This window comes from Aythya fuligula, chromosome 1 (assembly GCF_009819795.1).
Source record: "Aythya fuligula isolate bAytFul2 chromosome 1, bAytFul2.pri, whole genome shotgun sequence".
Taxonomy (NCBI): Eukaryota; Metazoa; Chordata; class Aves; order Anseriformes; family Anatidae; genus Aythya; species Aythya fuligula.
The window spans coordinates 61886472-61905813 of NC_045559.1; the positions used below are offsets into that span (position 1 = coordinate 61886472).

Genomic DNA, 19342 nt, shown 5'->3' on the forward strand with positions numbered 1-19342 from the left:
TGAACCTCATCCCATTGGTCTTTGCCCATCAATTCGTCTGCAGGGTCTTCCTACCCTCTGGCAGATCCCCACATATTTAACATTTCAGTGTTCAGAAATATAAAGAAAGCACAGAAACATCATAAGCTGTATAGCAAGCTCATAAATTTCCTTTGGCCATGGAGTGCCTCCTCTTTGCCATTAATGACACCATTACTACCTTCAAACACTGTTGTGCTTTTGCATACTGTTGCCAGACTGGGTACACTCATCCCAACTCTAGCTGCAAGGGTGTTTGGGCCGATGCTTGTCAGAGGGGGTTAGAAAGAGCGGCTGCCTGTTAACAGTCAAGCCTGACTCACATAACAGGCCGCATGCTCCATACGCAAAACATGTGGTTTCAAAAAAACAACCAGATGCAACCACCAAGTGCCAGCCTACTAATTAATTATCACACACTTCCTTTTATGTCTCGCCGCTCATGTTTTGGAAGTATTATGGTAATTATTCACTGCATGTTTCAGTGCCTGGGGCGTTGAAGAAGAGGTATTGAGACGCTCGGTTGGGTGAGCACAGACACTCAGACACGCTGCTCCTCGGGCAGCAGGGATGGAGGAGCCCAGGACACAAGCCCCAGGCCTCAGCAGGGCCGCGGGCGCTGGGTGAGGTAAGCGCAGCGCTGCCCGCGCCTCCATTTCTCGCCCCAAGGCCCGCAGCTGCTGGGGCGCGGCGCAGGCCCCGTCACCATGGCAACCACCGGGCCGCCGAGGGCGGGGCGAGGCTTCGGGGATGCAGTGCGCACGCGCAGTGCCGCTTCCGCCCTCATCCCGTCCCCCTGCCCGGTATCTCCGGGCCCGAGGAGGGGGCGGGGTGCTAAAATTAGACACTTGCGCAGAACGGGCTACGGAGGGAGGCGGCGTGCTGCGCATGCGCCCCGCGCCTCCCTCCCCCCCCCCCCCCCCCCGCTCTGCCCCCCCCCACTCCCGCGTGGGTGTCGCGGAGGGGTGGGCAGGGGACCGGGGGGGCTCGGATGCAAACCGGAAGCGGAAGCGCCGCGCGCCAGTAAACCGCTGCTCGCTCCCTCCCTCCCTCCCTCCGGCCGGGCGGCTGCCGCTGGCCCAACCGCCGCCGGGCCCCATCCGCCAACGGCCACAACCGCCCCAACCGCCACCGGGCCCCGGCCCTGCCCCGCCCCGCCCGCCCGGGGGAGGGGCTCCCGCCCGCCGCCGCCGCCGCCGCCCTCGTTGCTGCCTGGAGGCGCTGCCGGCCCCTCGCCGCCTCGCCCGCGTCTCTTCCCTGCCCGGCGGCCGCGATGTCCGACAAAGAGTTCATGTGGGCCCTCAAAAACGGGGACCTGGATGAGGTGAAGGACTACGTGGCCAAGGTAGGGAGGCCCGGGCCGGCGGCGGGCTGCTGAGGGGCGGAGGAAGGGGTGCGCTGGGAGCCTTCAGGGGCCTCCCCGCGGCTGCCCGGGGGTCCGGCTGGGGCGGGCGGCGGCCGCAGCCCATGCGGAGCTCGGTCTCTGCGCGGATTTCCTGCGGGGCCGGGCATCCAGGCCGGGCTTCCCCTCCCCCTGCCGGCGGCACGCTCCGTGTCTCTGCTTCCTCCTTTCCGCACCCGTAGCCCTGCGCCCCCCGCCGACCCCTGGGCCTGCTCCCCGGGGGGCTTGCTGCGAGTAAGGGCAGCGTCGTGACTTGACAGGCGGTGTCCCGGTCCTGCCTCACTGAGCTCATGTGGCTATGCATATGTGTGGCCTCGGCTTGGTTATCCTCTGCGTGCCTCAGGGCTCGTCCTTAATAGGGTGATGCTAAGCTGCCAGGTGTGTTGGGGCTTAATTCATTAACCTTCTGTCAAGTGTTTTGATATCTAGCTAGGGCAAGTGCTACAGGAACAGCAGACACCTGTGTAATGGCTGAAATAATCTTCACACACATCCTCATATTTGGAGTCTGGATTCCATCCTCGATTGCTTACAGTTGTCAGTGAGTTCTGGGGGAAAAGAGCTTCTATATAAAGACAAAATTCTGCTTCAGTCAGTCTGTAGTGTTCAGGAATATTTTGTCTACAAGCTTACATCAGAGCAGATGTTCACAGGCTCTTTGGTTTACGTGTAATTTAGCTGTAATTATTTAGATCTCTGAACACACAAATGGTTGTCTTCAGGAACTTGACGCATGCTGACATACCTTCTGATGACTGAAGTTCTTCCTACTCCACTTGTCAGCTTTGGTTGAAAGTTACCCAAACTTGTAGCACTCTTGGCAGAAAGAAACATGTGCAAGTACTTCCAGCTGCTTTAGTGCAAAGTCCAACAGCTTAGCTTGGATAGTCTTCTCTGACAATTTCAGCTAAGCTCCTGGACTTTGCATCAAAGTGGCTGGGTGCTCACATGCTCTGCTCTATCTGCAAAGTGCTAGAGGTAGTAATGAGGAGTAATATTATTATCCTGCTTCAGCCACTTGTTAATGATCACGTAGCTCTCTTTCTTTGTAATAAAGTTGAATGCTACGTTGACGTGTTCTTATTTCCTCTCAGCTTTGAAGGCCTCCAAAATGTTTCAGTAGAAGATTTGGATTCCTGCTACAGCTCTTACAGGAATTGCATATATGCATACCTAGAGAAATTGCTGCATGCTCGTTGGTAATGGATTCTTCTGTGTTTGTTGCTCACACAAAGAGTCTGGCAGTAGTCATCTTGAGTCAGTTTATATCCACAAGGTTGTTGCAATACTTGTTAATAAGACTGGTTGTTTGAACGTTCTGACCCTTTCCAAATGGCTCTGCAACTGATATAGCAAATGGATCACTCTTCATCTACTTCAGTATGAAGTCAAATATGGAAAGTTGTTTGAGCCAGCCTGGTGGATGCTGTAGTGAAGATAAAGGGCATCTTCTACCTGTGCTAATAAGTTAGAAACCTTTAAAAGGGAAATTTGGTTTAAGGTTAGACGATTACAATAAAAAAAGCCTACAGTCCTTGAAACTTACATTTTAGAATGGTTTCTAATGTAGAAGGTGAATAAACTATGGGAATTTCTTTGTGGTCAAATCTCATTTGTTCTTTTCCCTCACTTGCAAATAAGTCCTTTTTCCTCAGCTGTTAAGCATCCTACTTTCCAGTAAAACAAGAAATATAATGTTTTATTTTTCAAGCGCTATGTTTTCCTGACAGATGGTGGACAGGTAAACCTTTAGTGTGATTTCCTGTGGAAACTTAAAGAGCAAATTTTGGCTGACTGTATTCCTTGCTAATGGTTTGTTAATCTTTTTTTGGTCAATTTCTCATAAGTTTCACAGGGCAGATGTTTCCAAAGGTAGTTTTTTTTTTGTTTGTTTGTTTTTTTTTGTTTTTTTTTTTTTTATGAAACTGAATGAAGTAAAGGGAGATCCCGTAGGGAGGAAAAGAGTGCAAGGGTGACAAAAGGGAGTTAAGGGAGTACAGGAAAACTCTAGAAGCCTTCTGACTGTAAGAAAAGCCTCAGTTATTTCACATTAGTTCCTAAATTAATGAAGTATGTGAGTTCAAATCATGCTTTGATAGCTACAGTTCTCAGAAAAATACCTTCATTCTGTGTGTTCTCTTTTTGAGTGTCTTGCTTAGCAGTTATGTAGCTTCTTCCTGCTGCTTTCCTGTTTTAAGTATGATTTAATGTTTTGGAATTTTGCTAGAATTATAAGCTTTGTAGTGGTAGAATTTCCTCTCCCAGCAATGTGGGAGGCAGTCTTCTTACGGTCTTCACCTTCCTAAATTTCTAACTTTCTTATCTGTTTTCCTGGAACTTTTGACTTCCAACTTCTTTTTTCTTTTTTCTTTTTAGTTCTTGTTCTAGTGTTATTTTCCCATTACTTGAATGGATACAAAACAGCTTATAATTGTGTGGTTTTGCTGCCAATTACATCATAAAGTTTTTTGACCTTTGATTTTGTTCAGTATCTGAGTGGCAGGTCTTGAAGTGGTAACCAAATGACCACTTGTGATTTAAAAATAATAGTATAAAAGGGCGTTATCAGTGAGGTTTTGAGGGTTGAACTCTTAATAATCATGTATTTTCTTCACTTGTGTGTTTTAAGCTACAAAGGTTTTGTATTTGGAATTATTAGCATTTCTTTTATTTCATCTCAGGTATGATTAGTAGGTATGGAGAAAACCATAATCATTCAGATTCAAACATAAGTGAAACTCAAGATATGATGTGAAAACCTTTATTTTCAGTGGCATGGTTTGTTCTCTAGAGAAATTTTCTGCGATTTCAATGGTTCTTAGACAAGCGAAGGGTACAGAGGCAAAAGGAAGAGTCTCCATTTGCATTTTATGTGTTGTTTTTTTTTTTTTCTGTGTGAAGAGATTTTGTGTTCTCTTAAGGATATTTTCTTCAGAAAGAACATGTTCTCACAAACAGTAGCTCTCATGGACGACAATGAAACAGGCAAATGCGACCTAATATTTCCTTATAGCTCTGCAAAGAAGTTCTTAGTGCTTCTTATCTGTGTGTTTTAGAAGTCACAGCTGGCTTCTACTTGATAAAAATATGAAAGATGATTTGTATGGTTTTAAGAGTTCTATGAGACTTCATTCTTTTCTGTAGGAAATATTAGTCTCATCGTTTCTAAACTTGTAATCATATTAACTTTTTATGGTAAATGTTAATTTCTACTGAAGTACAGCAGTTAGTGTGTTATGCTAGCTGATAAGTATAATGTCATCTATGTTTATGATGACTAGATTAAAAAGTATTTTTTACTGTTTGCTTTCTTTGATGTCTTCCTTTTGAATATAGCCAGCATATGTTGCCTTCAGAAGTATCTTTGCAGGGCTAGAATTGAAGGAATTCTGTGCTCTTCCCACATACATCCACTCAAATTTTTAAAATTCCACAAGAAAGCAGAAGCTTTCATATGAACAGATGAATCAAATGTGCACTCAAATGGGTGAGGAGGACCCACGCAGATTAGAGAAATTTGATTCCCTCAGGGGAGGGAACAGAGGGTAAAAAAGTACCAGTTAGAAGAAGAGCAGTCTATATTAAGCCTGCAGAACTTTTTATCGTGAGTGGTATTTGCGCTTTTCCCTTTCTTTATTCTCCTTCCCCATTAAAATGAAGTAAGTTATATAATTGCGTAAAAAGACTCTTTTAACATGTACCTGTAAGTTTTCCAGTTAGCAATAAGACTTCTCAGACTAAGTAGAAGTTACGTTCAGTCACTGGGCACAAAGACTTTCTCCAGATAAACTTGTATTTATAAGAGGCTAAAATGTTATTTTCCTGGAGTAATTTCACTTTCCATGGCTTAACTGAGAATTCCTCAATTCATGAGCTGCTGTAATCCCCTACATTGTTGCTTCTTAAACATAGCACTGCTTACAGATGAATTTGACCAATGAACTAACCTAATACTATAAGAAGGTAGGACAGTGCCGGACTGGAAGTACCAGTTTTTTGCTGCTAAGAGGACAGGGAGGTTGAAATGATGGTAGGCTGAGAGTAGAATGTGTTTGGAAAACACGTGCTATGCTATGCTGGCCTAGTGGACATTTCTGATGGGGAGTCTTCATTTTAACTTCTTAAAGAAAAGAGAAAGAGAGAAAGCTAGGAGACCCTCAATAATTCAAATGCTTGGAAAACAGAGCAACCACCTATATATCCTTCACAAAGTTGTTATGCTATAAAAATTCTTGTACTTTGGGATATAAAGATGTTTGATTGGATATTTTGTGAGAAATGGAGAGAAGTTGACTGCTGCAAAATTAACTGGAAACACTAAAGCAAAAAAACATAGTTCAGAAATTAGAAATACTCTTTTGTAAAAAGGACAGCAGTCAGAGGTATATTTAAAGTCTGAATGCTGTGGAGGGGTAAGAGAAGAGACTTAAATATGTCTGGGAGAAAAATGATTAGCAAGGAGAAATAGTTTTTTTTTTTTTTTTTTTTTACTTTTGATGACTAGCTTCTATTCTTCTGAGTGTCAATTGATATTTCTACTCTTTCAGGAGCAAACTAAATGAAAACAAACATTTAAATAGCCACTAAATATGGGTGGATTACTTCAATTTGTTTAACCCTATTGCTAATGCACTGAAATCTACGTTAGTTGAATGTGTAAAGAATACTGAAGTGTACTTCGTTATTATGGCTATATTGACAGCCAGTTTGTATCTAGTATGGAAACAGTTGCTTGGCTTGAAAGTCTTGCTGTTTTAGAGTGAAGCGTAAATGCTCTGTGATAGTTGGGCAAGAACACATCAGGATTAGCACTGACCTGAAGCTGCTGGTCTGGGGCTATCCCCTGTAGAGCTGTTCAGATGCTTCTGTGATGTAGCTCCCCAGTGTTGTGCTAATACTTGCACTGTGTGGGTTTGTCTCTGTGGAGTATGCTAGGCCTTCTGTTCATTTTCTCATGATTACTTTTGAGTGTGCTGGAGTGTGATCACTTAAGATAGTATAACTAAGCAGTAAAACAAAACTGAAATTCGGTGTTCAGTTTGCTTTGTCAATTTGATTATAATAATCTAAATCTTTCATTTGTGAAACAAGACCATCGTGCACTACTGAATGGTATAGAAGAGAGGCTGTTAGCAGGCTGCATATTCGTGATAGTTCTTAACTAAATTGCCATGAATATACTAGAACAGTTTTCTGAAATACATAGCGTGGCTGCTACTTTTTGGTAGTGAGTACAGTGAGATGTATGAGGTCAATGAAAACACCGTCTCAGGGTGGCTGATTAGCATCCCCAGTGGGATTCAAAAGAGTCTGAAGACATGTGACATGTCACAAATATTATTGGTTCATGCATTGGTTCTTTAAGTACTTGTATAGGAACATCAAGGAGTAACAAACTCACCTGGTACAAAGAGCATCTGTTTAGGAACGTGTATGGTGGGCTTTGGTTGCAAACTGATTTTCAAATTGGTCAATTTTTGAATGTCTAGTTCTTAATTCTTTTGGACTACAGGTCAGAATCGTAGAATATCTCAAGTTGGAAGGGACCCGTAAGGATCCTTGAGTCCAACTGGTCAGCACTTACTGTTCATGTGTAGGAAACAGTTCTGGAGAACTAGCATTAAGATATCTGAAGTTTAGCAAAAGGGACGTTTTTGAAGTTGAATGTGTTGTCCCCACTGAATCTTACCAATTAAGATAACATTAAAAGGAGAAATAGGACAAGTATCAGGAAAGTCATACTGACTTAACAGAGAGTGAATCAGCCAAGAATAATATTTTCCAGGGGAAAATAGGGTCTATTAAAATATAAACTTGGAATTGTAGTGGAATGTATGACTCACTGACAGGATGGATGTCCCAGAATTCTCTGATCTGTCCATTTCATGAAGATAAGGGTATAACTGATTCTGAAGCAATTTTCACCTGAAATATAAATGGAGATTTTAAGAATCTTAACATGTCTAGAACAGCTAGTTATAGCGGTATTGTTGATGTCAGGGCCTGTGATTGTTCTGTTCAATCAGCTGGGTTCTGCACCCTGAAGCTCTTGGTCACTTTAAGAGATTGCCAAAGTACGTGACCTATGTAAGAGTGTTTTTTCCCTGCCCAAATTAAAAAAATCAGCTCTTTCTCATTTGTTTGTGTGGGCTATTATTATGTTGATGTGCTCATTCTGTATCTAATTGCTCTTTGAAAAAAAAAAAAAGATATCAAGACCAGTTTTTAATAAAGCATTGAATTTAAATGTTTGCTGCTGGAAATTTTTGTTAATATATTCAATTCCACAAATGAAAGAAAATTGCCTCTGCTGCGGATAAAATATCTTTTGTCTGAGGTAGTCTCTAGCACATATATCACTAACTACAACACTATAGATTAGGAATATGTTATGAATAACAACCAGAGAATTCGGTGGTGTTCAGAAAATATTTACTTCTGGTACCACTGTATTTCTTCTTATCCTTCCTCATTCTAAGCCCATTTTTCCCTCCTCTATTCTTTTTTTTCCCCTTTAAATCCATGTTTTTCAAGCCTAGGTCTTGTATTCTGATTTTGTTAGTTGTTGATTGCAACAGGAGGGCACATGGAAGATGAGCTAAGCTTTCTTAAAACCAAAGAGAAGAGTTTTGCAGTGGTCTGTATTATGTCTGCATTTGGAAGAATGGGTGGAAAGTTGTGTTAGCTGTGAAGGTTAGGCACTTGAATGTTGACTTGGATACCATGGAATTGGTGAGTCATGCAAGGCTTATGAGTAAAAATACTGAATGAGTAGAGCTTGTAGTAGTGTCAAAAAGCATAGGTAAGGAATCGGAACATGAAGGTCAAATAAACTACCCAAGTTTAAGGAGAACGTACTGGACTCATAAATACAGGCTTTGCAAGTACAAGAATTCTTATGAGACTAAAAGTCTCTGTAAAGATGCATATAGAAGTCAGAAGAGAAAGTGGAGGAAAGATAAAGAAAGCAGGGGGATGTATCAAATTATATTGCTTAAGTCGCATATTTATTTCTGTATGTGTCGCTGTGTTCTTAACATTTATGTTTTTTAATATTATGCTCGTTTCAGCTTCTGGATATGTGCCCAGACAGAAGTGTGAATGAAGTTACTTTTGCCTAATCTGCACACTTCCAAAGTTGAAGGTTTATATTAAGTTGTTCTTAACTTATCTTATTCCCCTAGCAAGAACTTTATCTGGGATGTTATTTTTACCTGCCAACACCTTTCTGTGGAAAGAGGTAGTTGTTGCTTGGATATGAAGATCTGTTACTAAGACAAAAGTGTTAACTGAAATTAAGTGCCAATAAGTGATCAGCTAGTTATATAATGATTGTTTTTCTTAAAACTGCTGCTTCAGCAGTTTTAACTAATTAGTTTTTTTCTCCCTTAGCTTGTGAGGATGGGCAGGTACAAATTAGCACAGCTCATATTGAAGAGTTTGCAATTATTGCATGCTTGAGATGCTAGTAGTTGCTGAAGCCAATGCTAAAGCCTGTGTTGATTGCAGCCACCAATGGTAAATTCTGCAATCATATGGCAGAGAGGAGAGGGGAAACAATGGTTTCCTTTCAGTGTTTAGGGGATTATTCAGGGGTGCTGTTCCATGCAGTGAAGGTTTGTAGCTCTCTGACTTGGAAAGTAATCAGTATTAATGAGTCGTGTTGAACAAGGTACTGTTCTTGTTCAGTTGTTGGTTAGATTGGAAGGTACTTGTGTTTTCTTGTTGGATTTTTTCCTTAAAAAAAAAAAAAAGTTTGTTCTGAAAGCAGCTGACCTCCTGATGAGGTAGAGCAGGAGGGGAAAGAGAAACATGATCTTGTAAATTCACTATTATAATGTATATGCACTTGAATGTGACTTTAAATTAGTTCATGGGACTTGGATTTTAGTACTTTTTGACACTTTGGCTGCTTTTATGGTCTTTGTGTTCTTTTATTAGTGTTTTATAGTTTGATGCAGATGTATAGTACAACACGGGTCATTGCATTTCTCTGAGTGAAGTATTTTTGTAGCTGCAACAAGAATTATAGTACAGTCTAGCTTTTTGTCTTTGCTTATATACGTTTGCTGCAGCTTTTAGTGGTTACAGGCCAAAAGGGAAATGGTGAAATCATTTTACTTAGCCTCCAGCTACACTTTGAAAATCAAATAGAGTAATTGCACACAGTGGCTAATAAGCTGAACAGACCAAAACATCAGTAGAAAGGTTTTCTGGAGATTTGCCTGTCATACTTCCAGACAAAGTTCAAAGAATATTCAGATGTGTATCTAATTACAGAGTCAGTTTATAAAACAGAACTGTGTGCTCAAAGTTTCTTATGAGCTGAGATAAAGTCTTTATTGTTGAATGACTGATACTTTGTTTGCTCAAACTCCAGTAATTTATGAAGATTCTTTTTAACACACTTGTGGCCTATAAATTAGTGATTAGCTTCAGGGAGGAAAGTTGAGCTAGAAGGCCATTTGAGACAAAAGAGAAAGAGCTGTCTATAGAACAGTTATCATCAGCATCTCTCTTCTAAACGGACTTCTTAACAATGCTATGAATATAAATACTGTAATACTGTAGGCAACAAGTGTTTAAAAAATATATTTGTTCAAAAGCACTTCCAATACTCAATTCAGGTAATGTAATTAGGAGGAGGAGGAAGTTTCAAGTCCTATTTACCAAAAAAAAAAAAAAAAAGGAAGGGGAGGGGGCGTGGGCCAGGAGAGTTCCTTCCTGTGAAGTGAGATCTGCATTTCTGTTTGAGCACACCCTGTATAAAGAATTTTGCAGGATCCTTCATATTCAAGTAAGGCTTGGGATTATTGCTTCCTTGGATTCTTAACTTTTCAATACCTTCAATAATATTACCTATCTCTTTAGGTAAGGAAGAGCTGTTATCATGGCTTACAAAAATAAATAAATAAATAAATAAAAATTTAGATTCGACCTGTAGTAAAGCATTATTTATGTTAGCTAAATTTACCTTGGGCATAGTAGCTCAACAAACAGTATATATGCTTACATTCAAGGTTTTTATTTTAGGAAACCTAATTCATGAAAAAGATCAAAGGTTTCTTTAAGAAGAATAAAATGTCAGTCTTCAGTACAGTTCTTGTGACAAGCTAGTAGACCTTATGGTTACTAAATCATTTTCATTAATAGGTGAGACCTAAAAAATTAGCTTACCTTTTGTAGATGGCTTATTTAAGTTAGTGTAATATTGCTATTGGTATATTTTAATAAAAAAACATTGCCATAAAGTTTAATGCCCCAAGTATAAGTGGTTTACAAAGGCATTCTATGAATGTTATACACGTTTTCTAAGTATATGCTGCATGTATTTCATGGATTTATGGTTCAGCATTTATTTCATGCACTTAAATAGCATTTCTGATCAAGCTTTTACTTCCATTGCATTGTGTTTTTTTCATGATTTCATTTCATGAATTATTTAACCAAAAGTCAGTGTTAATTATCAGAGCTTTTGGAACTTTATTATTAATACTGCTTTTTATATTTTATGTGTTTTTATACATTTCTGTATGAAGGCAACGTAAACTCAACATGTAGGCATTATTTTTCTCTGTTAATGAGATATGAATACTTGTAAATAAGCTAAGCTAAACTTTGTTGCTTTGGGTTTGACAGAACATTTGATCTTGCTTTGGACATATCCTTTGTTTATATTCTGGAGAAGGAAGTCATGCATTTGATGTCTAGCCCCAGTTATAAAGCTTAAATTTGGTACCTTTTTAAACTACAGCAATTAATTCTGGAAGATGTACTCATTTTCCCACTTAGCCTGTCATATTTTCATGGTGGAGTATGATCTTAACTTTGAGAACTCAGGATTGTTGTCGTGTTCTTTTTTCTTAAATTATTGATAGTAGATTTTAGATCACACAGAAATCAAAATACCAAGCTGGCATCAATGGAACCTGAAACTCGGTAGCTGGCCGCCCCTACTGTTCTAGAAGGAAAACGGTAATTTCCTTTGCATTCTTTGGACAACATCATCAAGAATTTAAATACAGATGCTGATGTTGGTGCTCGTACAACAACTGAAAATGCTTTCATTCAGGGGTAGAAACTAAGTGGAAATTGGATAATAATTGCTTTTAGACTTTCATGACCATTGCTCTAGAAGTTAACCAGGTCTAATGATGGAAACTTCTTGAATGCCCTTATTGAATCTCTAAACGGTTTTATATTTTAACTTTGTGGTATCAGGAAAGGAGGTGAAGCATGTTATGCTGTTTTTTTTATCTGTCCAAGCTTGCTTTCAGAATACCATGACTAGATGATCTGATGTATTAAGCTTGAGTTAAAGTCGTGTGAAACTACGTAAATGAGTATTTTGTAGAAGATTGTTCTGATTTGATAATGTCATCCTTTGTCAATCTGATAGTATAGTAGTGAATTACCTGCTTTCTGATTCAAATGTGGTTCCCGTCTTCTGTTTAGCAATCACCCTGGCACCCATGTGAGCTGGAATATTTTTCTGCTTGATACACCATTGAAATGGTAAATCTTCCAAATCAGATCAAAGTGCAACAGTGTTAAAATATGGACTTCGGCCAATCACTTCTGGAGGGGAAAAAAAAGTATATATATTTTTTTAAGGCCAGCTCAGCATTGCCTGTGAAAATGGACACTGCACTGTATTCCATGGATGCATAATTAACACATCTTTTCAGAGCAGACACTGGTTTTATGCCAAGTGAAGGCATATGGTGATAAGTTTTGGTTGTAATACCTTACAAATTGTTAAATGTTTTTATTTTGAGTTGTGTTCCCTGTATTCCAAATCAGGTCTGATAGACAAGCCCTGGTTCTGTAACTAAAGCACTTTAATTTTAATTCCAAATTCTAACAATTTTTCTAAGCAAAGAAAAAGACTTACTCAGTCATTCATAGTTCATAGTTCTTTTCTATGGTTGGCATCCTGTAGACCTCTGCACCAAATCTTTTGTTAGGAGCAATAATACCTCTGTCTGCAGCAGCTTGTTCTGTCAGAATTAGTTGCTGCCATTACCCAGAGCTGTTACCTAACTAACTAACTAAAAGACAAGTACTTTTGGACAAAATATTTTAATAGGAATTCATAAAAGCTAAGAGAGGATGCAAAACTTTCCCTTATATTCTTGTTTCATCTTGCTTACTAATGCAAATATTGAGTAGTTTCCACTGTTTTTAACTCAAGTCCTAAACAGTTAAGGATTGAGGGGAGAGCAACTACTTTCAACGATGCAAATAGCTGATACATCTACAAGGCTGGGATTGTAGCACATTTCTAGAAGCTCTTACTAGAAAACAGTAGGTTCATTTTTGTTCTGCAGAACAACTCTTTTATCAGGTTTGTTTGTCTTTCAAAATGCTGATAAAACAACGAATACAGATGGCTCAATAGTGCAGTTTGTTTCTGGAGTTGTCGTTTTGACTGAGAGAAAGAGCTCCAGATTGCATTTGAATAAAGTGGATAAGCTAGATATTTGTTTACCACTAACAAAACCTGAAAAGTAAATTAGTATACAACCTTTTTGTTGTCTTAATCAAAAATAAGTGGAAGAGTGCTTATAAAAGCGTCTCTGAGTATTTTAAATACCATATAAAGATAGGCCAAATCCAGCATCATGTTCAGAATTCATTTTCTTAACTTGTGTGGACCAAGTATTGGTCGTACCATCAGCAGCTGAGGCATCTATTAAATCAGAACTACATACATCAGTGATAAAGTAGATACCTGTTCTAAACATTTAGACATCTAATCTGTTTGCTCTGGTCCTAGCACTTGCTGCAAAATGTCTACAGGAGAGCAGCTACCTCTCTTGATAAACCAGTGACTTTTATAGGGAACGTTATGCTGAAATTCTTTGAGTTGCAGTTTTCAGCTTGTTAAATACTGAAGCACAGATGGATGTTGTAAGGAAAATTAATAGGAAAAAAAAGACTGGGTTAGATCCAGAGCAGCAATGAAAACTTCACTTGCTACTGATGTCTGCAGCTTCCACAGATTTAACTTTCTGTATTTAAAAAGTCCACTTCTGAATACCTATTAACAGAATTTCGCTTTTTGATAATTTTCTATGGGTTTTTGTGGAGACGCTTTTGCTGTTTATGTTGGTAAGATGCAAAAGATGGAGGTAAAGACAGTTTGTCCTAGATATTCCCCAAAGTGAACAGGGAAGTAAAACAGCAGCTGGGAGAGAATTACTTGTTGTTCCAGGTTATGACATTTTGAAGCAGAGAAATGAAAAATACAGCAGTAGCAAAAAGGCATTTGTAAATCTCCTATCATGAACACAAAGATTACCAGTAGAAAGGCTTAGCTAATGCATCTGCTTCCAGTCTTTAAACAAAACAACAACAAGCTTCTAGATCTTAAATTCTCTGAGTGGAAGCCGGTATCCCACACAATAAATCTAGGTCACTTGCTTCTGTCTGACCACAGTTGTGTGTGGACCACTCCGACCACAACTGGAAAACTACTGGAATGGTCAGCATTTGCTTAACCACTGAGCAGAAGCAGAAGTCTTCCTGCTGCAGGCTGAATGAGACAAGATCACATTAATTTATTTAGTGGACTGAAAATTGGTAATTTCTTAAGATATGAACATGTTAATGAAAACTTGGATCCTACACAAAATTGTTGCAGTTGCCATGGTAAACTGCCTACTTGCAGTTACAATGAGTTGCTTCCTTAGCCTTGGCAGGAACTTAATGTTGGTTTTTAACTGAAGAAATCTGCTTCAAAATCATAAACAAATCACAACACTTACTGTTTTTTACCCCTTCTCTTTTTCTCAAACTTTGAATTATCCGTTACTTAAATATTCACTATTTCTACTCTTAGGCTAAATATTGGCTGGAGCAACAAGGTTATTTTTCCTTGTGAACCAGAAGATAGAGACAAGAAAACTTGAGACTTGGTAATTTCGCTGAGTAGAATATAGGAAACTTTCCTCTTTAGGCCTTCTCTTTTGAGAAGCTGTTTGCTACGTAGTTTTTGAACACAAGTCTGAGTGAATATGGGGACTTTGTATCTTTTTGATACACCGACTTGTGTTATGAGCTGGTTGTTTTATTTTTCTTTCTAATAACAGTTGACAAGCTTGTGGAAACTGCATTAGGGTATGATTGTGATGAAATATAGAGCAGCTTATGAAATAGTTCTTGTCTGAAGTGCTAGACTAGTGATTCAGTTAGCTTCAGGCTTCTATTAGGACAGCTGATGTGAGGATATGTTTGCTGTAGCAATTCTGAACAGAGTTTCAGTAATAGATGCAGATATGCAACCTCTCTGCTTTACCCAGCAGAAACTGCTTCAGCTTCGTACTCCATTCCAGTTACTATGACAAAATCTCTAGAGAAAATGGTATAAACAGCTCAGGAGAAGAGACTAATTTGTTGTCCCTGCTGCTTCAAAGTGTTTTGAGGCAGGAAGTCATTTTAATTATAACACTTGAAAACTAGAAATAAGGCTTTGGGAAAAAGTCATTAGTCCTAAGTTATTGAATTCATTTTAAGGGTATTTCTATTGGTGATCTCCAAGGACCTCTGAAAGTGCTTGTGGATTTTGGCCAAATCGGTTTATATCATGGCAGGAATGAAAACTGCTGTTTTAGACTATTCTGTAAGGGGAAAACATTGAGTTGAACTGCAGTGCTACTTGCAAAAACTTGAATGTTGTAGGGTCGCTGAACTGAAGGCCTAAAACACAGACCAGGTGAATATTTTATATAGTGAGCTCTGTACTTGATCTGGTGAGATCTGGTATTGCGTAAAAAAAAAAAAAAAAAAAAAAAAAGGGCAAAGAAGCCTGACAGCATTATAGAAATATGTATTTTGGAACAATAGATGTCTGCAAATGCAGCTTTGAGTTGAGGTTAGCAGCATGTGAATCAGCTCAGTGGCAGTCATTAGGTGAGAACAAGGATTACAAAATGGAAGGCCTCCCTCATGAGGGAGCCTGAAAGAAGAGCTTTCTCCAGGTGGTTACGTGAGGAATCGGGGCTTTCTGTATGTAAGCCCCAGGAACGTTTCAGTAGTGAGGAAACTGAGGTAGTAGCTCTTGAGTTTTCAGTGATAAGCCTCATCTTAGATCTTACGCTCGTAAATGGTAAAAGTGAATCCTCTTTGTTTGAATTCAGTGTTCAGTTTTAGTTTTGAATCTTTAGAGGAAGTTAATTGAAAACCAGGGTATTTGAGGCTTGAATTCTGTGCTTAAGCAACTGAAAGCTGGAGGAAATCATTAGAGAAGAGCTATAAAACTTTATTCCAGTCAAACAAGATGAGACTTCAGTTTTTGATGGTATTTGAGTATAGATGAGGCAATACTGCAGCCTGCACAAGTACAGAAGGTTAACTTGCTTCAGGGGCCTTTCTTTGCATTCTGAGACCGACCGGTGACAGCATGAGAAACATTTTGTTGAGAGAGCCCTTTCCAGGGCTGTTACTTAGAAACAGCAAACACCTCTCTGGCCAGATAGTTTGAGGAATCTGTAACAGATAAGAGTTACATAGAAGGTGAAAATGAAATGGTCTACTGGAAGGAATGCAGAAACATTGCACAAATGTGCGGGGAGTGGAGGTATGAAAACTGAAGTTCAGCTGTAGTTGAAACTATCAAGGAGTTCGAAGGGCACTAGTAGTATATCGATAACAAAAGGAAGATGTGGACCTACAGCTTAGTGGGGCCGAAAGCCTAGCAATAAAATACTAGAATGTGTTCAGAGGCAAGCGTTTGGGGGAAGTTTGTCTTTTTGTACCAAGGGACAGAGAAGGTTGAGTAGAGGTGCACACTGAAAGTGTGAGAGATAACAGTTCAGCTGAGATGTGAAAAATTCCTGTTAGGGAAAAGGGGAAAATAGTTCAATATCAAGATGATCAAGCCCTGGGAAGGGCTGTGTAGAGAGCTTGCGGAATCCTCTGTCGTTAGGGGGATGCATGGGTGTCAGCTGGGCAGTGTCCTGAGCAACCTGATCTGATTGGACTGATTTTGAGAAGATGTTGGATTAGATAACTCCCTGAGTTCTATTTCGGCCTTAAATAGTCTGTGATTCAATGAGTTAGTAAACTCACAAGCATGTAATATTGAACTGTCCTTATATTTTTAGATTATTAGTCATGTCTCAGGAAGCGTGGTCTTTGAGTTTCCTCTCACTACCTCAAGTATTTATGACCTGCGGGTTAGTATAGCATCTTATGTTTTTAAGGGTAAAGCATGTAGAATAGGGACAAAAGCTGTTGCTTCATTTCATGATGTTTTTGAACTCATAATGACTTCAGAACTTGTAGGATGATTAAAGAAAAAAAGAATTTTTTTTTTTAGTTGTATTTGCCTTATACTTTGCCTTGTCCTTGAAGACTTTTAATCAAGGGGTTGACATCTGTGTTGTTGGAGAGGGAACTTTTGGATTAAATCAGTCACAGCTGAAAAATAACAGCAGTAAACATTTGAAAATACTATGAACATACAACTGAAATACAGGTTAGGTAGTGAACTTTGGCTTAAATTCTTAAAAGACAGTTACCTTCTAAATAGAATTACAAAGATAGCTAAATGTATTTTTATCTTCAGAGTAATGTGGGGATATTTTTTCAAAAAAGCCTTTTCCTATATAGATGAATTCTGAGGAAAAAAAAGTTATACTGGGGAATGAGTCAGTTTACACCCCGTTATTCAAACTTTGAGGAAAAGGAAGGAGAGTAGTGGAGGAAGATGAATACACAGGAGTTCCCTCATTGTGAGAAAGCAAGACTGTCAGCTAAACTCTGAAAATATGGCTAATGTTTTTTTCCAAGGTTTGGTTTGTACAAACTTATTTTCCCTTAAGAATATTGAGGATTGTGTCACTATTACGTGGTTTTAAAGCTTATGTTATCTGTATTCTACCTAAAAGCATAAAACTTAGTCTTTCAGGCAATGGGTTAGGTGTGACTTCTGGTTGTAAGGAAAGACACTTCACTCATTGGATACCAGCGTAACTTCTTTTGATGTGAAATGTGTCTTCAGATTTTATTCAAGAGCATAAATTACAGTTTAGTTCTCTTAGTTCCATTTTACAAAGTTTAAGTGAAATTGGGACACCTGACCATGGTATTCTTATTTAGAAGAGGATTTCTGGATTCAGAATATCACAAAATAAGAAAGATTTTACCTTTCAGTTAGAGGTCACCTCCATCACTTTTATTGGGAGCATTAGAGCTTATTTAGTTACCTAATAGGGGTTTTCTTTAAAGACATATCATGAAGAGCATAAAAAGCAGATGCTGTATGAAAATTCTCCAGTTTTCAATTTATTTTTTTTTCCTGCATAAAATTTCTGGATGATTTTGTTTGTTGACACTATGCACTTGAAAGTGCAAAATCTCACTAACATTGCATAAAGGAATGTTACATGTGATCCTTCCAATAAGGTCACACACGACGATGTGGCAAGGGAACAAAAATGTAAAATATCCGCATTTTTCTGTTCTCTTTTATTCTCAAGTATTTGCCTGTTGTTCCTACACCTGGAGAAAATAAATATTCAATAAATATTCAAAGCTTGAGATGCTATTTTTCATAAATTAAAATCTAAATATGTTTTGCTACAGATATGTACAGTGAGATTGTTTTGAAATGTTCCTGATAAACTAAAACTCATTAAATGTTTTGGTTGAAATTTAAAAAAAAAAAAAAAAAAAATCTAGTCAATGGAACAAAGGCCTGTGGGAAAGATAGAAAAATATCACATGCTTGAAAGTAGTGTTCGCAATATTCAATAAGATTTTTTTCTAAATTTCATCCAGAGGATTTAAACTTCTCTTTACAATAAGAGGATTTCTTAGTCTTCTTTACCACTCAGACTTCATCAATGAAGTTATTGCTTTATATAAAAGGTCAGAGTTATCTAACACTCTTAAGTATGGCCATCCTTTGTATGCAAAGAGATTGGGGTAATGAAATGGCTTGTATAGTCCATCTTTTACCAGAGTAATCGAGTCTGGCATTACTCAGTAGTGCAGTACCTGTAGTGTGCTTTCCTTCATTTAAAGGACATCTGAGTGCATGGAATCAGGTTTTCTTCATTAAAATTTCAAGGAAGGGAATGCGTGAAGTGGGGAGACAGAGTTATTTCTGCACGATAGGGTAAGTACAGATGGGGATATGGAGTTGTTTCTAAATCTGAAAGAGCATTTTAATGCCATCAGAATTGCAGATACTGCTCTACTAATCCAGTTAACCTATGCAACAGGATTTAATGAGGTCACCAGTTTCAGTTTCTATTCCCGTAGAAGAACTGCAGTGTAAATCCAAGCGACTTACTTCTGTTGTGTTCAAGTGCCAAGTGGTGAATCGGATAAAGAAACAGGTTCATTTGGAAAGATGAAATGATAAAGTTAATTCTAAGATTGATTAGTTGCTACACTGGATTCATTCTTCAGCTACTAATTTTGATGCAGGAGTGGAAAGCATCGAACTGTGACAATGAGTAGTGGTACTGTAACTGTTACACAAGAAGAAATGAGTGCTAAACTAATTGATGAGCCGAGATATTAAGAGCATGGCAGTAATGTTCTAGAGCAAAATTACTGGCAAACCACAATGCCCACATGAATAGCTGGTTCAGCCTCAGCTGGAGTGCCACTGCAAAGTAAGCCTGTGTTTGAAGCATTTGGAGTATGCTGTAGGGACGCTTGAGTGGCACTAGATAAATTTGTTCTAGCTGAGCTGGCCTTAGGTATTGATGCTTTTGAAGCTGACAGGAACTGGGACAGGAGGGAGTTAGTGGGCAGAGCTAGATCAAGGGAGGTGTGGGAATGCAGTCTGTGTATCAGAGCCTACAGAAAATGTAAGGTCTGTTCTAGAGGGTAGCGTCAGTTTGTGGTTAAATAATTTGCCTGGAAAATAACAAGCATTAGAATTTAATTTATGACTAAACTTGC

The 19342-nt window shown here is 39.0% G+C and overlaps 1 protein-coding gene across 1 annotated transcript in view; it reads left to right on the forward strand.

Annotated features, from left to right (window-relative positions):
• Window positions 1-1197: 1197 nt before the first annotated feature.
• Window positions 1198-19342, forward strand: part of MTPN (myotrophin) — a 42068-nt gene continuing 23923 nt past the window's right edge. The window contains exon 1 of the mRNA XM_032185904.1: window positions 1198-1363. Within this exon, the coding sequence (XP_032041795.1) occupies window positions 1292-1363 (72 nt within the window). The 5' untranslated portion in view covers window positions 1198-1291. The remainder of the gene's footprint in view (window positions 1364-19342) is intronic.